Source organism: Camelus ferus, chromosome 8 (assembly GCF_009834535.1).
Source record: "Camelus ferus isolate YT-003-E chromosome 8, BCGSAC_Cfer_1.0, whole genome shotgun sequence".
NCBI classification, from domain to species: Eukaryota; Metazoa; Chordata; class Mammalia; order Artiodactyla; family Camelidae; genus Camelus; species Camelus ferus.
The window spans coordinates 13,337,946-13,358,633 of record NC_045703.1 but is presented as its reverse complement, the minus strand read 5'-3'; the positions used below and the strand labels follow the sequence as shown (position 1 = coordinate 13,358,633).

At 34.6% G+C, this 20,688-nt stretch overlaps 1 protein-coding gene across 1 annotated transcript in view; it reads right to left on the bottom strand.

The window, feature by feature from the left end:
- EYS (eyes shut homolog) overlaps window positions 1-20,688 on the bottom strand; it is a 1,185,765-nt gene that overhangs the window by 1,075,059 nt on the left and 90,018 nt on the right. The window contains 1 exon segment of the mRNA XM_032484469.1: window positions 12,710-12,824. Coding sequence (XP_032340360.1) covers window positions 12,710-12,824 — 115 coding nt within the window.

Sequence of the window (20,688 nt, the reverse complement as noted above, 5' to 3'; positions counted from 1 at the left end):
GCAACAAAAAATCAGAGCCAACCAAATTAGAAAAGAAGTAAGACTGTCTCTGTTTGTAGATGACATGATCTTCTATGCAGAAAATCCTAAAGACTTCACATTAAAAAAACTTAGAAATAATAATCAAATTCAATAAAGTTGCAGGACATAAAATCAACATACAACAAATTAGCAGAGAAAGAAATTAAAGAAACAATCTCATTTACCATCACACAGAAAAGAATGAAATACCTAGGAATATACCTACCCAAGGAGGCAAAAGACCTGTACTTGGAAACCTGTAAGACACTGACAGAAGAAATTGAAGACAGCACAATCAGATGGGAAGATATTCCATGTTCTTGGATTGGAAGAATCAATATTGTTAAAATGACCATGCTACCCAAGGAAATCTACAGATTCAGTGCAATCCTTCCCATTTTTAAGTATATAAATCACGTTAAAAGTATTCCATATTAGTATTATACATGTGTATGAATAAAGAATAATATTGCCCAAGGCTATTTATTCCCTCTGAAGAACATTAGTTTCTAAATCTCTGTTATTAAATTCTTATCATGGTTTTAAATTAAATGAAGAAAATTAGAAAAGACATGGAAAATCTTCAGAGAGCCAAGTCATTCTTCTGTTTTCAAACAGTGAATCAATCAATTTCAAAGTCTCAAAAAAAATATGGAATAAGTTTGACTGTCTTCCCTTCTAAATGAGCGTTCAGCTGGCAGCTTAAAAATGCCTGTGCCATGATACTAAACCCCAGTGATTGTCTCATATATTTTATGTCCCTGAATGCCAAATATCATTCAATTTCAGAAATGTATTTGACAGTCTTAAAGAGGAGAAGTGATTACTTTTACCAATTACAATAACCTTGAAATTCTTTCCTGTTTTTCCTTATTAAAATTTCCAGTATAAACTTCTTACAACAGTGGTATAACATTAAATAAAACAATTAATTCATTAATTAAACAACTTCAGTTTTATTTTTCAAGATAACATATTTACTCTATGCTTTTTTTTTTCCTCTATAATTAAATTTCACCTTTTCTGAAGAAGGAAAAATACCTCAACTCCTTTAACAATATATCATTTGTTTCCACAGGATTTTCAATTTTCTAACTGGCACTGTTTTTCACAGCACAATCAGAGCTTTCTGATAAGGTTGCCATCCCAGGAAAAGTACATCCTTAACAAGCTAAGAGTGACTCATACACACTTTTTTATCCTTTTTGCTTTTTTAAGTAGTTGAAACTTAGTTAATATTTAATCATTCATCTGTTTTAATACAAATCAGGTTTTTTTTTAGCATTGGGTTGTAATATTTAAACTCATCTGTAGTTGCATTTTGCTATTACCTAAATATTTAAATATAGTATTTATTAAGCATCTTTTCTATCTGTAAAGTATTTATCCAAGTGAATATTTCCCTAAAAAAAAGTAATATTCTTGTATAATCAATCTTTACCACACTGATTTCAGCCTTTACATACAGAAACTTAAATGTTCCAGCCTGTTTTCTCAAATTCTATTGAATATTTTTTCTTAAACATACTTCAGAAGTCTAGTTTTTTAAATAATTTCTTATAACATCCTATGAACACTGGTTTTGCCTATATAAACCACGGTAACTGTTGAGTGTTCCTTCTAATAAATAACCATTGGAGTAGACTATGATTTTCCTCAAACTTTGGTTCAAAATATAATCAACTAAATGTTTTTGCTTATTTTATTTCAAGTCATGTTAGACATATTGAAGCAGTCTTTCCAAAGCAAATTTTCTAACCTTAGAAATGTGGTTAAATGATATTATTTATAAACCATTGTTTTAAAGTTTAGACCATTGATCAGAAAATTTTATTACATGAGAAATATTTAAAGAAATCAATGTATGCATTTGATTAGTCACTGAGTAGAAAACAAGTGTAGATATGCTCGATTAATAGCACTAAACTGCAGAGTAAATAAAGCTTTAATATAAGATATTTGGCATGAATTAATAATAGCCCACTTCATTGAAGAACTTGAGTTTCAGACATTTTTTTAACTCTTGGCCCTCAGAAAAGAGACCAAATTAAAAATAATAAAATTCATCAAGGCATCCTTCTCTTTGGGAGTGATTCTAGGTAACTTTGTATTTCACTCAGGTTTTTCTTATATCTACCTTTTATATCAGTAGTCTTAATGAGGAAATTCAGGGACAATGAATTGTTCTGGGTCAGTTGAGGTCATTTAAAGTTTAGCTCATTCACCCAGAATAACACCACCGAGTTCCTATCATCATTACTGAAGATACAAAAAATGTGTATTAAAAGTACATGATCGACATATTAGAATGTCATGAAATAAGAAAACAGGCACATAAATTTTTTGAACTGAAATTTACTTTATGTTTCCTGATTTCTATATTCACTGATCAAATGGAATGAGTAATTTTACTTTTCTTTGCATGAAAATTTAATGAGGTGATATCACGCCTTTTGGGAACAATTATGTCATTAAACTTTGCACCTCATTTTAAGAGTTCCAGTCATCAGCATATCGTCAGAAGGAATTTTTGTGAGTTGAGACAAATTGCTTGCAAAAAGACAACCTAACTTTGTGAAGGACACCTAGAAAGATTAAACAGAGTTAGCTCTCAGGTGACAACCAGGCTGAGGAAATTTAGTTATTGACAAAGAATTAGTGAAGAAAATTCCTTTCTCTTTTCTCATGACAGATGTAAGAATAATTAGAAAATGACCCAGACATGCTCATAGTAAACCTAATCAAAATATAATGGCAGTAGCCAATAAAAAACCATCACGTTGATTCTTTCAGTATGTGCAACATTCTTATAGTGGTCACCCATCTGCCAGCAATTTTCACTCCCTTTTCTGCTCATTCCCAGATTTAGGTCATAAAAAATTATGAAGAGCTAGGGAAAGGAGGTAGAAAAATACTTAATATTTTAAAAAATGCACAAATATGCTTACGTATCTGCAGCTCTCTCTTCTCTTTCCCTTTCACTCTCAGTCTAAGGAAACAGCCCCTCCGTCGTGACAGGTAGACAGTATCCGCGAGTCTAAATTTTGAGTGACTATTGTTCATTAGAGCTTCACTAACCATTTTCAGCTAGTAAATTTATTTTTGTGCTAACTATAAATCTTCTTGAAATTTCTGTGTGTTTATTTCCTGTTGTGGCTGTAATATGTTACTATAACCTTAGTAGTTTAAAACATTTATTATTTTATATTTCTGGAGATGAGACATCTGAAATCCATCCTGCTGGGGTCAAGTCAAGGTTTTAGGAGGGACTCTGAGGGGAGGCTTGTTTTAGTGCCTTTTTGGCATCTGGTGGGTACCCACATCCCTTGGCCAATGGACTCTTCCTGCATCTTCAGAGAACATCACTCCAATCTCTGCCATCACGTCACTTTCTGGGTCCCTGACTCCTTCTGGGGCCCTCGTATAAGGATTCATGTGATTAAATCAAGCCCATCTGGATAATCTAGGATAGTCCCCTCCTATCAAGAACCTTGTGTTAACCACATCTACAAAGCTTCTTTTTCATAAAAGGTAACATTCATAGGTTTTTGGGATTGGGACATGCACGTATCTCAGGGCACCACTATTCAACCAACCATACTCTGGATTCCCAGGAAACTATTCAGGAAATTTGTGCCTTCAGTTTATGTAATATCTACTTCTGATGTAGCTTATTACAGGTCTTATGGCCCTAACTCCTGTTCACGAAGCATTTGGGGAGGAAAGTCACCATCTTGATGATCCAAAATATAATACAAATGGGATTTATGTCAATAACCACACTTTTTAAAATAGTTTCACCAGTGATTTCTCTTAAATTTTTAAGAGGACAATTTGTAAATTGTAAAAATTTCTTCAAGAGTGATATTTTTCCTTTTCACTTTTCTGTTTCATTATTAATGAAGATGTATTGGCACTTCTACTTTCACTGAGGCATTTCAAGTGTTTATATTTGTTCCTTACAAATATGAGCATTTCAACCGTTCACAGAAATCACACTAATTAGGAGAAATTAAGCTGTCACTTCTTATAGAACTGTTTTAATTTACTTTATCACTTGATATAAAAATCCTGCTGAAAATAAGCAAAAGGAATGATAAAATATATGCTTATAACTTCCTCCATTCTTGCTCTTGTAATGGCATGACATAAAATCAAGTCAAATTTTAAGTGTGACCACAACTGTTTTTTACATCTACCTACAGAATTTTACATTAAAAAAATTAAAAAACAAAAAAAAACCCTTTTATCTCAAAAAAAAATTTTAAGTGTGAGAGAAGTTTTTGAATATATTCATCACTTAAATCCCTCTTAAATTTCTTCCTATGAAAAGACTAGTACTAATTGATTAATAATTAATCAGTAGAAAATGTGTAGAATCACAAAGTACTAGTTACTGCAAACCAATCAGTTTACTACCTGCATGTACAAGTGACAGTGACATAAACACCACTTCCTGAGTATTTTTATTTTTGTCTTGGCATGACTATTAAGACACTTATACATTTCCTGTACAAGAGCTATTGAGAAACAATGGAAGCCGTGAGGTAACTTCAATTTCCCTTAATCCTTCTAAGCTGGGACCCTGTGCTGCTTTATTACTGCTTGCCGCCTAGGAAGGCAAAATCAAGAGGACCCAGATGATATTATGTGAGTTTGACCATCAAAGAAGTTTCTACCACTTTTTGTGACTAACAATCTTAGGGCAATGTACTCATTAGAAAATTGCTTAACTATGCAACCTAGGAAAGATTAGTCTCTTGTATTCTTTGAAAAACGTTTTCCAAGTCAAAGCATGTTGTTTTTGCTTGCTTGTTTAAAATGACATGACTCAAATGATTAAAATATACTGCAGGGGGTAGGGAGTACAGCTCAGTGGCAGAGTGCATGCCTGGTGTGCACAAGGTCCTGGGTTCAATCCCCAGTACCTCCGTTACAGGAAATAAAATAAAATATACTGAAGAACTAGAGTAAATAAGTAACATCTACCAATGAAAAAGACTTAAGTGCTAAAAGCCAGTGTGTGCATGCGAGTCTCTGTCAAACATCATTTTAGACAGGAGTCAACTTACCTGGCAAAAATCTGAACAAGAGCAGGGTAAACTACACAATTAATGAAGTAGACTCAAAAGCCATCGAGAAATCTATGAAAGAGAGATCAGAGGAGGACCTGTCTCCGAGGTATAAGGCGTGGATCAGCAGATTATTCAAGTGGATTCTAATCACATGGCATTCCTGAAGCTACTTCAAGCAGTTCAATGGCTATTTAATTTAGCTTTATTTAGCTTTATTTTTATGTTTAATAAATCTGGAATCCTGTTTCTGCCTCCCCTTCCCCTAAAAAAATAGAGAGAACTCACTCTTATGATACCAGTTCATGCAACTTAACTCCTCCCAACTTTTCATTGAACATTTGTTCAATAATATAAATAAGAAGAAAAACATTCAGATGAATTTAATCTGAGTATTTCAGAGGGAAGGATTGAGAAGCAGAGTTTTCTGAATTGAAAGCAACTAGTCTGCTCCTAACTAAGGAAGAATAATAATAGAAAAGAATTTTGGCTTAACCAACTCTATGCCAACCGAAAAACACTTCTTAACCTGGAATCTGTCTTATGTTATAGGTCTGCTAGTGTGAGATAGAAATCTCTCTTTAATTTAGAGCTTCTTCTAATTTTCATAAAGTCTACTTTTCTTTCTGTGCACAAGTTTTACTATTTCCCAATGTCCATATCCTAAACATCCTTCTAAAGCAGGTATCTCAACCACAGCAAAGCAGATATTTTGGACCTGGTATTTCTTTGCTGTGGAAGGCTGTCGTGTGCACTGTAGGATGCTTGGCGTCAAACCTGTCCTCTACACACCAGACTTCAGTTGAAGCCCCAACCCCTATTTGTGACAACCAAAAATGTCCCTAGACATTGCCAAGTGTCCCCTAGTGGGCAAACCCCACTTGGTTCCTCTGGGGGTTTATTGTTTTTGACCTTAACTATTTTTTTCCCACAGATGTCTGTATGTCTGTAGTACAAACTATGACCCTAGTCATCCAATCCCTAAACCCAAAGAAAGTATCCCTGAGGATTGATAAGGAATGAAAATATTGGTATGTTAACTGGTTAAGAGAACAATTAGCAGGTATGTTTAGAAGCTTAGTATGTCATTCTTGGGCCAATAGGAAATGGTTTCATCATTTTTGCTCAATTTAGGAGTTTGTAGCACATTATAGTGTGAATTTTATATTTTGTCATTTTTTTGTATGTGTGAAAACCAATATTTTGAATGTTAATATCACACTTAGTTTACCTAATGCCTCTTTCTTTGATTTGCTGACTTTTAGAATACTTTACATAAAAAAAATTGGGAGTGATTTTATGTGTCACATAATTCTTCCTGCATTTTACCAACTGCATCTCTCTCCCAATCTCATGTCGTGCTGGCTTTGACTACTCCATTATTAACAGAAAAGTTAGTCAGTCTATGGAATCTGGCTTTTCCTACAGAGAAGACTCATTTCAAATAGGCTCCCATCAACTACAGCTGGCCTGACTGGCCTTTGCTGGAATTTTGCTGTATTTTCTGGAAGAAGTTTACTCCTACACAAAGAAACAAAGTTATTGACCTTCATAAAGCTTACATTTCAGCCTAATCTAGTCTGACAGACAATAAAGGAGAGACAGGAAGGACTGTATTGTTATCTGGGAACCAGATGTCAATAGCTATTAAGAAGAGCCACAGTAAAAGGAGGTGACAGGTATGGGCCAGGACAGCATCCACATTTTAGATCAAGAGTCTAGGGAAGGACTCACCAAAGGCAAACACTTGAGAAAAAACCTAGCAGAGTGAAGGAACCCACAAACCAGACACTTGGGTCAAAATATTCAAGACAAAGGCCTTGAGGCAGGAACATGCCTGGGTTCTTCCAGAAACGTCAAAGAGACCATGGGATGGTGTTTCAGAGTGAGCAACAAGAAATAGATCACATTGAGCGTCTGGTTAAATACTTACCTAGTCTAGTCTTGGAAAGTCTACCTATGAGAGCCTTCAAATTCTTCTGTGTGTGTGTGTGTGTGTGTGTGTGTGTGTGTGTGTGTGTGTGTATGAGAGAGAGACTGAGAGACAGGGAGAGATTCTGCCTAGATTTTCTGTCATTGAAACTAAATTTTAGAATTCTAAATTCTACCTCCAATGCAACCCGTACGCATGTGGAATTCTAATTTGAGCTTTATTCTTTCACTGTGAGTTTGCATAAGACATGCTTGTTGAAAATAATTGTTAAAAAAAAAAAGATTTAACTAGAAGATGGAAATAGAAGAGAGAAATAAAACAGATGGTAAAGTTAAACTACATGAGCTTTAAATTTTGGTTTTTGTTGGTTCACCCGAGAAGCCTCATAAGGGATGTTCAAAAAGATGAGATAAAACATAAACTGCTTCCTTCAATCTGTGTTCCTGAACCGGTTGTAAAGGAAGGGAAACAAAGGACTGTGCACAAAGCTCTCGGGGCATTTTCTTTAATGGTAGAATGGGCAGCAGCCAATAATTCTGTCATAACCTCAGGAAGCTATAAAATGTTGTGATACACACAAGCCAGAAATTGCGGTTCTGACTATGTGCATTATCTATTCAAACGAAATTAAATTTATTGGTAAATCACTGAAACTCTTAAGACATCCTAAACCATTGCTATGAAGTGATGCAAATAGTATTTAATTGTATCGTGCCTATGTTTTTACTTTATAATGCACACAATATCAATCAGATATTTAAAATTTTGATACACATGAAGATTATAATAAGACTTTTTTTTTGCCATGAGCTCTTAATTTCTTCAGTGATTTATTCATATGTAGTGATTATTAGAAATCTGACTCCTCAACTGGGAAGTAACAATTGTTTTATCACAAGGGCGTTTAAATTATTAATATTGAGAATGGAATTGACATTGTAAAAGTGCTCGATTGGAAATTCCTCATCACAATTTCAATGAGAGAATTCACCATGCTTATGCCACTACAATTATAAAGAAAATGAATTGAAAATTGAGAAATTTAACTCATGATGAAGAGCATGGCTTAGAATTAATAAGATTCTCACCTATAGGTTTTTGTGGGTTTTTTTTACCCTAAATATTGTCCAAACTGTTGCATTTAATATAAACTTCCTAATCTTAAAGTCATTGTGGGTATGCTTTAGTGTTCATCTTATTTCAATTAAATAAATATTCAAAAGAAATATTTTTCTGATTATAATTTTAGTCTAATTAGAGTAAATTATTATCAAATTGTTAGTTTATTTATTTTCAGCCTATACTGCACGCATCTGTATAATACAGTTACCATAAGGAGCCCAGTAGCCATCAGAACTCCGATTTATCTTGATCTTTCCTTAGATCCAAGATTAACTCAGGGCCTCTCTGTGACTCCTCAAACCCTCTCCTCCACCTTGCTCTCCTCTCCCTGCTTCTCTGTTGTTCCTCGACCACACAGGTCACAGACCTCAGATAGCTCACTGTTTCTATAAAAGCAATTCACATATTCCAGGGAAAGTTTATGTTTATTAAAACATTATAAAGTCCTAAATGATTATGGGGATGGATGACCTCAGAAGCTACATCACCTTGTGTCTTGGAACTCGCTCCCTCCCCTGCACTTCATGCTGCCTGGGAAAGCCTGGCCTCCTGATACACAGTCTTCTCTGGTGTCTGGACGCCCTGGGAAGATGATCTATGTCGGAGCAGAACCTGCCATGCCTGTTGACCTTTCCTCCAGCCCAGAAAGTTCACACGATATCTTATGTCATTACAAGCAGCTGCATGTCATATATCCATACAAATATACGAGCCAAATTGTAGTTAGGCTCATGTAACTATGCTTTACTAAACGTTTTGATTTGATTATTTTCAAAAAATACGAATACACTTTAAAACTGTAGCCTAAACTGGATGCGTTTCTAGGATGAGGGTACATTATTATTTTTTAGCTATGGGATTCCTTTTATTCTAGAATAAAGTAACAATCTAGTGAATACTTGCTACACATTTGATATAATCTTGTTTCCTCACTTCAGGTATTTCTAGATTTTGAATTATTATTGACAGGAAATCTCAGGTGCATTTACTAAACTGTCACCCACTGCGTTTCTATCAAGTTCTGTTTTCCCTGTACACACATGAAAACGCTGTCTCATCCTTCCCTGTGGTGTGAAGGGACCCCAAGGATCCTGAACAAAAGACTTTTGACTTTTCTCGGCCGTGGGGAGAGAGGGAAAGCAGGGCCAGGAGTGCAGGAGCGGTGGGTCACTGTGTAGAAAAGTGGGCAGCATCAGCCAAGGTTATTTTCATTTATAAATGATTTTCTCAATAGTTTTTTCTATAATTCGTGGCAGTCAGAAAATATATTTGCTGTGATTTCAAACCTTTAAAGTTTATTGACTTGCTTTATTGCCAAGGACGTAGTCTTGCTTGGGGACGTCTTGCGTGCTGTTAAAAGAACAAGCAGTCGCAGCGGGTGGGTGTAACGCACTGTCATGCTAGGTACGTGCACTGAGTGTCATTCAAACCTCGTGTGTCCTTACACTTTTCTGTACTTGTACCAGTTACCGAAGGAGAAGTGTGCGCATCTCAACTACAACTGTAGTTTTACTTACTTCTCCTTAGGGTTCTTTCAGTTTCTGCTACATGTATTTTGAAGTTCTGTTATTAAATGTATAATTTGACTTGATGACTTTACTCAGTTATGTTGAAATAACATCTATCTTGGACATTTCCTTATGTTGAATTCTATTATTAATAATGTTACAATAATACTTCATTTGCTTAATTTTTATGTGTATATCTTTTCTATTTTACTTTCAATATATATCTATGTTTTCATATAAAATATGTCTCTTATTTTTTATTTATTTTTTAACATTTTTTATTGATTTATAATCATTTTACAATGTTGTATCAAATTCCAGTGTAGAGCACAATTTTTCAGTTATACATGAACATATATATATTCATTGTCACATCTTTTTCTCTGTGAGCTACCACAAGATCTTGTGTATATTTCCCTGTGCTATACACTATAATCTTGTTTATCTATTAAATATTTGTTTGGGTTTTGCTTAACATATTATTAATAATCTGCCTATTAACTGGAGTGTGTAGTCAATGCATCTTTACTATGATCCTGAATACACTCGAATTTAAGTGCATCATATTACTTTTTGCTTGTTTTATGCCCTCTCTCTTCTTTTTCCCTCTGAATGTAAAGTATATTTGTTTTCTCTCAATAGGAGAAGGAAGAGTTTATATGTCTTTCTAAAATGTGATAGCTCATAAAACGCTCTCTTTGAAATTAGTTGACATATTCAAAAGCTAGTAATACATCATTAAAGTAGAAAAAATCAGTTATAGAATTCCAAAAATGTTATAATCTAGAAAAATACATTTTATATTTGCATGCCAAAAATTGAATATACTATACAGTGTTTTATTTTCTCTAATATATTATATTGAACTTAAATATCACAGACACTGTTAATTCTCAGCACGTATAACTATTATATAATCTGAACAATATAGTTGTAAATATATACTAAATGTTTCACTAAATTAATTTAAATATAAACTGCTTCAGAAATCAATAAAGCCAAAACTAGGAGTATTAATCAGTAGGGACAACCATGTGTTTGAAAATTATTATGCACCTCTTGGGAAGTGATGAAAATATTAGCTATCTTGATTGTGGTAGTGGTTTCATTGGGGTGCACATCTATCAAAATTCATCAAATTGTACATCTGAAATATATATAGTTTACTATATAGTAATCATACTACAATAAAGGTGTTAAAATTATTATGATGTTAAAAACTTTTAGTAAGCTACATTATCCTCATCATCACCTAAATTTTAACTACATGAGGAGGTCAATTAGCATTTCTTTCTTGCTAATATTTTATCGATTGGCATTTATTAGACAAAGTAGAATTACACACACAAAAAATGGAGTCTGCAAGGTGATGGAAAGTCTAGTCAAATTCCTTTAATAAATTCAAATTGGATTTAGAGTCAGTAACATATAGATAATTGTTGAGGCACTGAAATAGATGAGGTCTCCCAGGGAAAGATGGTGGTGGAGGAGGAAAAAATGCTAAATAGAAGTCAGAGATAAATGCTCAGAGATTATCCTGAAACAAAATAGGAACCAAAATCCAAAACATAAACATGATAATATAAAACCAATTCAAACCAAAGAGGGAGAGACATTTCAATTAGATAATTTTAAACAATTTCTTACTAAGGAAAGGGTAGATAGATACATTTTAAGAGGAAAAGAAATCCTTTGTATTGAAAATAGATACGTATAGTGCTTGAAAGTATGAATTCTGGAGTCACACAGAGTAGTTCAAATCTCACTTCATCTATCCTTATTGATATATGTGAACTTAAGGAAATAATCAAAAGCTCAGGAGACAGTTTATTTTTCTATGAGATAAATGGCATTTCTGTAAAGATCAAATGAGGTAATGATCAGAAATGTTGCACTATAATAGCCAATAGTACTATAGATGCTAAGTAAATATTAAGTTCTTATAGTATATATTCTTGTATAGTAACATTGTTATATTTTATCATATGTTTGCAAAAGTACACATATATGTTTGTCCATGGTCCACTCTGTACGTTGGCTTTACATTTTTTTTCAAAATATTTTGTTGAAATATTTTATAATACAGAAAAATAGAGAAAATAATAAAGTGAACATGATCTTACTGTCCCTATTTGCCAAAAAAATGATTTTTAAAAAATAAAGCATTGCAGATACATTGGAACTCCCATCTACCCCACTTCACCTCCCCACCTATGTCCCTATCAGCTGCCTTTCTAGTAACCCGGAACATAAATAACTCATGCATGTGTTTACACTTTTGCTATAGATTTATGCTATAAAAACAAATATGGATATGTTTGTGTTTCAAAATTTTAATTAATCATTATCACATTGTACATATATACTTTTATAATAATATTTTAAAATTACACATTATATTTTAATATTCATAAGTATTAATACATACAGCTGTTGTTCACTATTTGAATCACTCTTTATAATCCCATGGTATAACTATGCCATGATTAGTTTATCCATTCTCCTATCTGTAAACTCTAGTTTGCTTCATATGTGGAGTGGAAATTCTTTTATGCATCTCTTTCAGTACATATTTGATCATTTCTCCAATTTAGACATACCCAAAAGTAGAATTGCTGAGTTGTAGGCTATGCATTACTGCATGCAGTATGCACACTCTGTATTTGTAAAGTCACTTCAAAAACTACAAATAAAAAATAATTATTTTTTATATGCTGACTAAAAATGACCAGACAAATTTTGTTCCCCATCTAGTTCAAGAGCTTAAGGCATTAGTAACTGTGGTTTACATATACAGAGACAGCGCCAGCACTCAAGTAGCTATATAATTATTTTATAAGAAAAACATTCCCTAGAATACTTAATAATGCCTTCCCAACATAATTCTTATAAGTTAAAAATCCCCATTACTAAACTTTACATAACTCATGTTTAAATATACAGAGAACGAAATATTTCTCTGGCTTATGTTAATAAAAGCATTTGAAATAGACTGCCAGAAGCTGTAGTACCTTGAAGTGCTAAATTACTTTGTCATGGATTAAATTACTTACTCTGAATCTTCCAATTATATTGAAACACCATCCTTCATTCAGACAGTTGACGCTGAGCAGTCTACAGTGGTCAACTACTTTCTCACAGTTTTTTCCAGTCAGTCCTGCCGTACCACTGTAAACACATCAGCATAAGTAAGAAAAGTTGCAATTTAAATATTTTCACAGAAGTTCACTAACTGTCTGCCCCAAATAATAATGCTTTCTTTAAATTACCTACAACATTTACTATTGTGCCATGTTTTCAATCATTGATTTTGTCCATGGAGACTTGTACTCAGCAAAGGAGAAAACTATTTATCTATTTAGAGGAAATTTGGATAAACTACATTTTCACTGAATGGCCTTCATATTACCTTTAGAAAATTTAAGAGTGAAATCAACTTTGGCCTAAATGGATATTTAACAATGAAATGCAGGTTTTGGAAATCAGTTGGGATAGATGAAACTATGGTTGAAATGTGAAAAAAAAGAAGATGAAAAATGAGATATCTAATGTTTAGTTGAATCATGATGCTGTATTATCAGAAGTTAATGGCAACACTCACAAATTTTAGACACAGTGGAAAGAGTTGCAGTGGACAATAAGGGTAGAGTCATAGTTGGGCTAATTACATGGTTCTGTTTGTTTGTTCGTTGTCATATTTACATTTTTCAAAGCAATTGTGTAGTTAAGTGCCTGACAATGAGCTTTTCGAGTGCTATTTCAGACATCCATCTCCAGTAAACATGTCGCCAGTTGTGTGACACCAACCACCTACACGGCTAGCTAAGAAGCCAATGTCCCGCATCCAAGGAGTTCCCCTTTTAGAAAGCTCGGACTGACCTTCCTCTCCCTGCTAATTCCCACTGCCATGTTTTAAATTCACCAATGATGATTGGACCAGTGAAACCCCTAAGCCCCACCCTCAAACCCAGTAAAGAGAAAACCCCAGGGCCGTGCCTCTCTCCCTCTCTGTTTCTCTCTGCTTCTCTTTCTACATGCCACCTTGATGCAGGGCCCTCAGCCATGCTGTTCATTCTCCAGGACCTGTGAGAATTATTATGCCTTGCTTTTACTAAGTTCCCTGGTGGTCATTTCTGATGTGTGTCTTGAAATTGTAATAAAAGAACCACAAGGGCAGGTGCAGCCACAATTCTGGTTCCAGTTGAGGGCCCCTGGCATTCCTAGCCAATGGCATCACCATCCAAAGTCCGAGACACAGAGGAAATAGCCTGGATTTCGGTCCACTGCAGCGCACTGGCTGCAACTGACAAGGTGCTGAGGAACGCATGCTGGTGTTCAGGCTTTCTTTGTCCTCATTCTCCTTAATTTGTGAGAAATACCCCCGCCCTTTAAATCACATTTAGTAAACTTTTATTATCAAGTGAATGTGGCACCGAATTAAATGGCCATGTGTCTCTACAGAAAACACTAGAGAATACAGACCAAAAAGCATGCTTCTTGAGACTAAATTGTTACAAGCTGATTTAATAATAAGACGAATTGTGCCATATGTTCATTTTTTAAAATTTATTATAAGAAAACAGGATGATTTCATAAAAACAAGGCCACACGGACAGAGTCCACCTGGAACAGCATCAGCGAAACACTGTAATCCTGCACCTTTCCTGCTGCTGGAGGCACAGCTTTGCACTTTAACCTTGTAGAAAAAAGTCACTTCTTCACTTATATCAGGAACAACCACGCAATTTTTCAGCACTTGCAATGTGCCGTGCACTAGGCTAGTTGCTTTCACACAATTTTATGATTTTATCATTCAGTTTTCATAAAACCTATGTGATAGTTATTATGCCCATTATGCTATAAATGAAGAAACATACTCAGAGAAGTGAAGTTAGTTGCTTTGGTCATATCACTAGTTTTAGTGCTGTTGTGAATATTAAGTATGGTTTAAGTATATTGTACTCTGTTACCCCTTTGATGAAACCTTGCTTCTCTTATTCTGGGGAACCTAGCAGAGCCCCAGAATTCAGAGAAACTCCTGAATTTCATCCACAAGGAAAACAAAAGCCTCTCAACTCAATTGAAGTCAAGGAAAGAGAGGGCTTCGATATTTTTGCCAGTGAAGAATTTAAACCAGAAAAAACAAAAACAAAGAAAAATATGAAAGCAAGCTCTTGAACAACATGGGTCCTTTGAGAAATTCTATCACTAAAATGAAAAAAAAATTCAGTTTATAACGATAAAGATGAGACACGTATGAAGGAAAGCTACCTAGAGGACAAGAGAAATTTCAAATAGCATCAAAATTTTGGCCCCATGATTTAAACAGATATGATTTTAATGAAATACAATATAGAAGAAAATATGGTGAAATAACATATAAGAAAGGAAGATGACTTAGTGGTCAGCAAAAATTTAGATAACACCAAATAAATTAAGAAGGAAATGTTATAAAATAAAAATAGGTTAAAGTAATATATATTCAATACAAACAATAAAGTCAGAATTATCACTTCACAACCCCTCCAAACATAAAAACATAGCGTGCAATTCCTATTTGACAACATGTAGCATTAAGGGGAGAAAAGAGAAAATATAAAAATAAACACTTAAAAATACAATGTATCAGAATCATTTAAGACTGATAATGGCAAAGATATAATTCATAATTATAAACTTGGGTGTATAAATATCAGCCAAATAACTTCTATAGCTAAATTTTGGCAATTAAAAAAATGCCATTATTTTTATTTCATTTAGTTATTTTACTTGTTCATACATCAAACTTACTAAAATAAACTATATTAGCCTAATACCTTGCTTTTGACTTTATAATAGATGTAAATATTAAACAGTGATTTAAAAAAAAAAATTTCCAGGACATGTACAGTTACATGAAAGTATTTTTATAAAGTGATTTTGTTTTAAATGAAGACTTAGGGCAAAATTATACTGACTATATTTCATATCAAGAGAAAAACACTACAATTAACATAGCTAGAGTCATGTATTTAAAAGATCATGAGATAGATTTTTTTTTTTTCCTGGAAGGTATAATAAAGCAATTGAGAGAGGGAACATCATTATACAAAAATAAAAATGGAAAAAAGTGCAGTCAGGTGTAATATTTGGTGGAGGCAATATCTTCTCTAGGTTGTCTATAGGTGTTTCTGAGGTTATAAATGTTATTCTATTGTCTCAAAACTACCAGTATTGCAAACAAACAATGTGACACCACTTTGACTACTTTTCATTTGTAAGTAAATTGTCACTTCTGCCTTGAAGTTTGACACATATTTCTCTATGCATCAATCAACTTGGCTAGAGAGTCAATATGCAGTCTTTCTCCAGCTCAGAGAAAAAGTCTATAATTTGATTAATTATTGCTTCTCTTTCACATGTTCTTTTTACTCTTTCTAGAGCTGCCATCATTCTCGTGTTAGATCTGCTTCATCTATTCTCCCAGATACTCAGCTTTCTTCATCATGTCATTGCCTAATTTATCCACTAAATTCCTCAACAAATAACTCTTGAGCTCCTGCTGTAGATAGTTATTCTTCCAGGTAGATGAATATTTTGATGAACAAACCCCTTTCTCTCATGAGTTTCTACCTTTTAGTGGGAGAGGACTGAAAATAAAAATTAAGGTATATTTCAAGAGAAACATAAAGCAAACGAAAGTGGACAGGAAGCACTGGTAGTTGCTTTTTTCCCAAAGTTTGCCAGGGACAGCTTCATGGGCAAATTACCATCAGTCCAGCAGAAACTGAGAGAGTGAGAGTCAAGTGTACAGCATGGAGGTCAAAGCAGATCCCCATCTCTTTATTTTTTCCTCCTCTTTAAAATAGTTCTTCCATTGAAACATTCTAGATTTCCATAACTTGAGTCACTATTTCCCTTTGAATTTTTCATATTACTAGTTTAAATGAAAAGTATGGTTTTCTGCTGCAGTCTTGGTGTGTGCATGTAACGTCTTTGCTCTCCTTTTGAATTTCTTTCCATATGTTAACGATAGTCATCGAAGTTGTCCTCTCTGTCCTCCAGAGAATCTAATTCCTTCAAATTGTATCCATTTTATTCTAACTCATTTTTATCCCTTCCGTCCTTAAATTCAAAACTGAGTTAATTCATTGTGGCAAAGGAGATGGAAAATACCTAAGTAGGCTGATTCTGACCTACCCTCACATAGTCAAAGTGTACTGATAAAGTAGCCACTCTCTTCTGGTTATTGTCCTGGTGTTCCTTACACTAATTTACAAACACTTGCCTAGCTCACATAGCCAGAAAAGTCTGCATAAATTGCTTCTGTTGAGAGAGGCTAAGACCTAACTCATTTTAGTTGCACAAGGTTTCCAGCAACCATTTTGGTCAAAGAAAGCAGTTGCTTTAAATATGGGAAGAGGAGGAAGAAACCCCTTTCAGATCATTATTTCCCTAGAATATCCAATGGATAGTTACATTTTATACAAACTAGTATTTTATAATCAACACGAAAGTATTAGGAAACAAAATATTTTGGGGGGACTGGAGGGTAAGAGGGCTGTAAATGATTACGAGGAATAGGTGTAAGGTACCATTTTCAGTGGTAAAAAGGGAGATAATACATGGAAAAGCAGAGAGGAACTGCAAAGACACACATAAAGGAAGAAAAGAGAGATAAGGGAAATAAAAAGCTAGGAGAAAAGAAAGAAAACAACTTTATCCCCCTCCCCCCTTTTTTTTCCTCAAGATGATTTCCTGTAACTGCCTTAAATGCATCTCCATTATTGGGCTGCATTTTGTCAGTTTGGCCAATACTTATTGGACAATTGGCTTTCCTCTCTTTCTCAGACAGAATACCCCACACTTTGTTCAATTACCGATGGAATACATACTACTCATTTTAATGAGAAGTGTCAGGCCATGTTGGGGACACAGCATCCAGCAAGCAGAATAATGCCAGCAGTACCAGAGCAAAATGTCATCGTCGGCATTTTGGTAAAGGCTTCAGTAATACAGAAGTCCTTGCATTTATTGCAGCTGTTTATTTTTTAAGTGTAGAGAATTCATAAAATAAAACAAATCATCAGTGAATGTAAATATTTGATATATTTCAAATACAAGTTGTTGGAATACACATTTTTTCCAAAATATCAAGGAAATCATAAATTATATAAAATAAAACAATGTGTGATGCCATTATAACAAGTGACTGGTAGAAAGGTATTAAAGCAATGCATTAAATAATGAAGTACCCAGCAAACATAAAACAAAACAAAGAAACTTGAAAATTAAATATTATTTGATTTTTTTAACGAGCTAGCTTCAAAGACAGTATGCATTGAAGACAGGGTCCCTTTTGGATACTTAGTATATTCTTGCTTAAAAGTTTCCAGCTGCTGAAATAGCTCCTTCAAATTCAATACTATTCTAGGATATTGACAGGAGATAGTTGTAAAGTAACTCAGAATTGTTTTCTCTGACGCTATCATCTTGAAATACTCATCACTTGTTTGAACACTTGGAGGGGGTTCTGGTACTCCTCCCCCCACCCCCACCCCCCAGCCTGAACCATTCTATTCTAAGTTGTAATTTTTGTCTCAAATGGAACACTGTGTTTACTTTTGTATTCTTTGGATTCATCAACCAAGAATCTGATGCAGACTCACTTGTATCAGTTTCAACACTGTCATGTTCCACTTCCTAGAGAAAAGCTTTTGAAGTAAATAAAAACATTCTTAAAATAGAAGCTTTGCAGTACTGCTCGAGGCTCAGTCTGAGACACATGGGCACAGACAAATGTATAACAATAGACCACTCGTTTCATCAATTTATCTTTTTGGCACAAACTGGACAACTGAGTAACTATCCAGATCTCAAGACATAATGTATAGGTTCTTCAAAATTTAAAATACAGTTATTAGAACAAGTTTATGTATTTTGGCCATTCAAATGAGCACGATATACTTCCATCCTAGGAGACAGAAAGTTAGTATTAAAAATATTAAAACAGCAATTTCTCTGGCTCACTGTATGCTTAGACTGTGGCACAGAAAATCATAAATGCATAAAATATAATGATAGACTGAGATAAGGGCAGTAAAATTTTAAAAATAAGGACAGGTTAAAGCAGAAAAAGTAGTTGAGAAGAGCTATTTTAGGAATATTTATTAAATGCAACAGGAAAGACACCTTTGAGGAGATGGTATTTGAATAAAACCCTAAATGAAATGAACATTGAGTACCATAATTTCTGGTTAAAATGTTCCATAGATAGAAAACCAACACATACAGGGATTTGAAGCAGATACTTAAGGTATTCAAGAAACTTCTTGTAGACCAAAGTGGCAGAAACTGAGCAATCAGAGTCACCGTGGTAGAAGGTAATGGTGAAGGGAAAGGCAGAGACAAAATACAGCTAGCATGATATGCATTTAAAGTACTTTAGATTTTATTTAAATGTTATAGGAACCCACTGAGGGAGAGTGGCGATTTTTAAAACAAGTACATTCTCTTGTGTACAAAAGAGATGATAAGGAAGAAAAAACATTTCAATTCTGCTTTATCTGCAGCTCTCACCATTTAAATGATGGCAATTTTGCCTTTTAATTGCTCAGCTAAAAACTATAGTCATTAACTGTACTCTTTTTCTCTTTAACTCAAACCAGTATAAGGGAACATCCCATAAAGTCCATCTTAAAAGTCTATCCATAATTTAGCCACTTCTTACCACGTCCCCTCTCCCATCCTGCTTTGAATCTCTGTATCTCCTCCTACCCAGATTACTGCAATCACTCTTAACTGAGCTCTTCGCATCTATCTGTCCTTCTCTACAATTTTCCTTCAACACGACAGCCAAAGCATCACTTATAAGTATAGGTAAAATAATTCATCCATTTGCCAGCAACACTGCTATACTTCCTATTTACCTTAGAGTAAAAGTCAACCACCTTAAAGTGTCGTGCGTGGTCAGCAGCTGCCCCCATCTCCACTTTCCTGTCCGTCCTCACTACCTCCCCTTGTCTGGTCCTGACTCGTTACACTGGCCTCATGAGTAGGATCTGAATAGACCAGGGATTTTGCATGGGGTGCTCCCTCTGCTGTAAACACTCTTCCTCGAGATAGCTGCATGTCCCATCACCCCACCCAAACCACTGCCCAAACACTCGCTTTCTCAAAGAGACATTCACTCACCATTCTACATACACTTGAATGGGGAGTCAAAGCAGGGAGGGAACGTAGGAGGCTAATGAGATTTCCAGATGAGAAATTCTGGTAGTTTTAACAAGAGAGTCAACTTTGTAATGATAAAAGTGTTCATATACATGAGATATATTTATGGGGAACTTAAAAGATTTACTGATAGACCAGAAGCAGACTGAGAGACAAAGAAATGAAAGAAACCATGGATCAAATAAAGAACACTGACAGATAAGCAAGTTTAATCCTAGGATTGAAAATCAACCATTACTTTGTAATGTATGAAGTGTGAGATGCCACATCAGGTTTGTATGGAAATGGACACCAGTTGACGTGGTTGAATGCAGAATGAAACTGGTTTGGTGTTTTCAGGTGAATAGAACAAGAAACAAGGGAGATATAGAATTTGAGAATGAATATACAGGTATGCTTTGTAAAAAGGTAAATGGGGACCTGCTGAGGGTGATGAGCAGAGGAGAGGAAGTTCCATCAGATAGCTAGAGGTGCCTGCTGGTGGTAGGAAACATTACCTAATTTCAATATTAGAGTATGTGATTGAGTGAGCTTGATGTACATGAAGTGACGATCAGAGAGTGGTAACATTTAAATCAACGTGTTACAGGGCATGTAATTACAGGTCATGATGAATTAAAAGACATGACCATGGGAAATGGACCAAGATCAGGAGGAGGAGGGAAAAAAAACATAAAGTAATTGTCAAAGGATTTAAGCAACCAAGATGGGTAGGTTTCCAAGATAGATACTGATGTCATGAAGGATGATGACAGCAGTGGTAGAGAAAGGGACACAAGCCTGGGGATGGACAGGAGCTAAAAGGAGAGGAGATACTTGA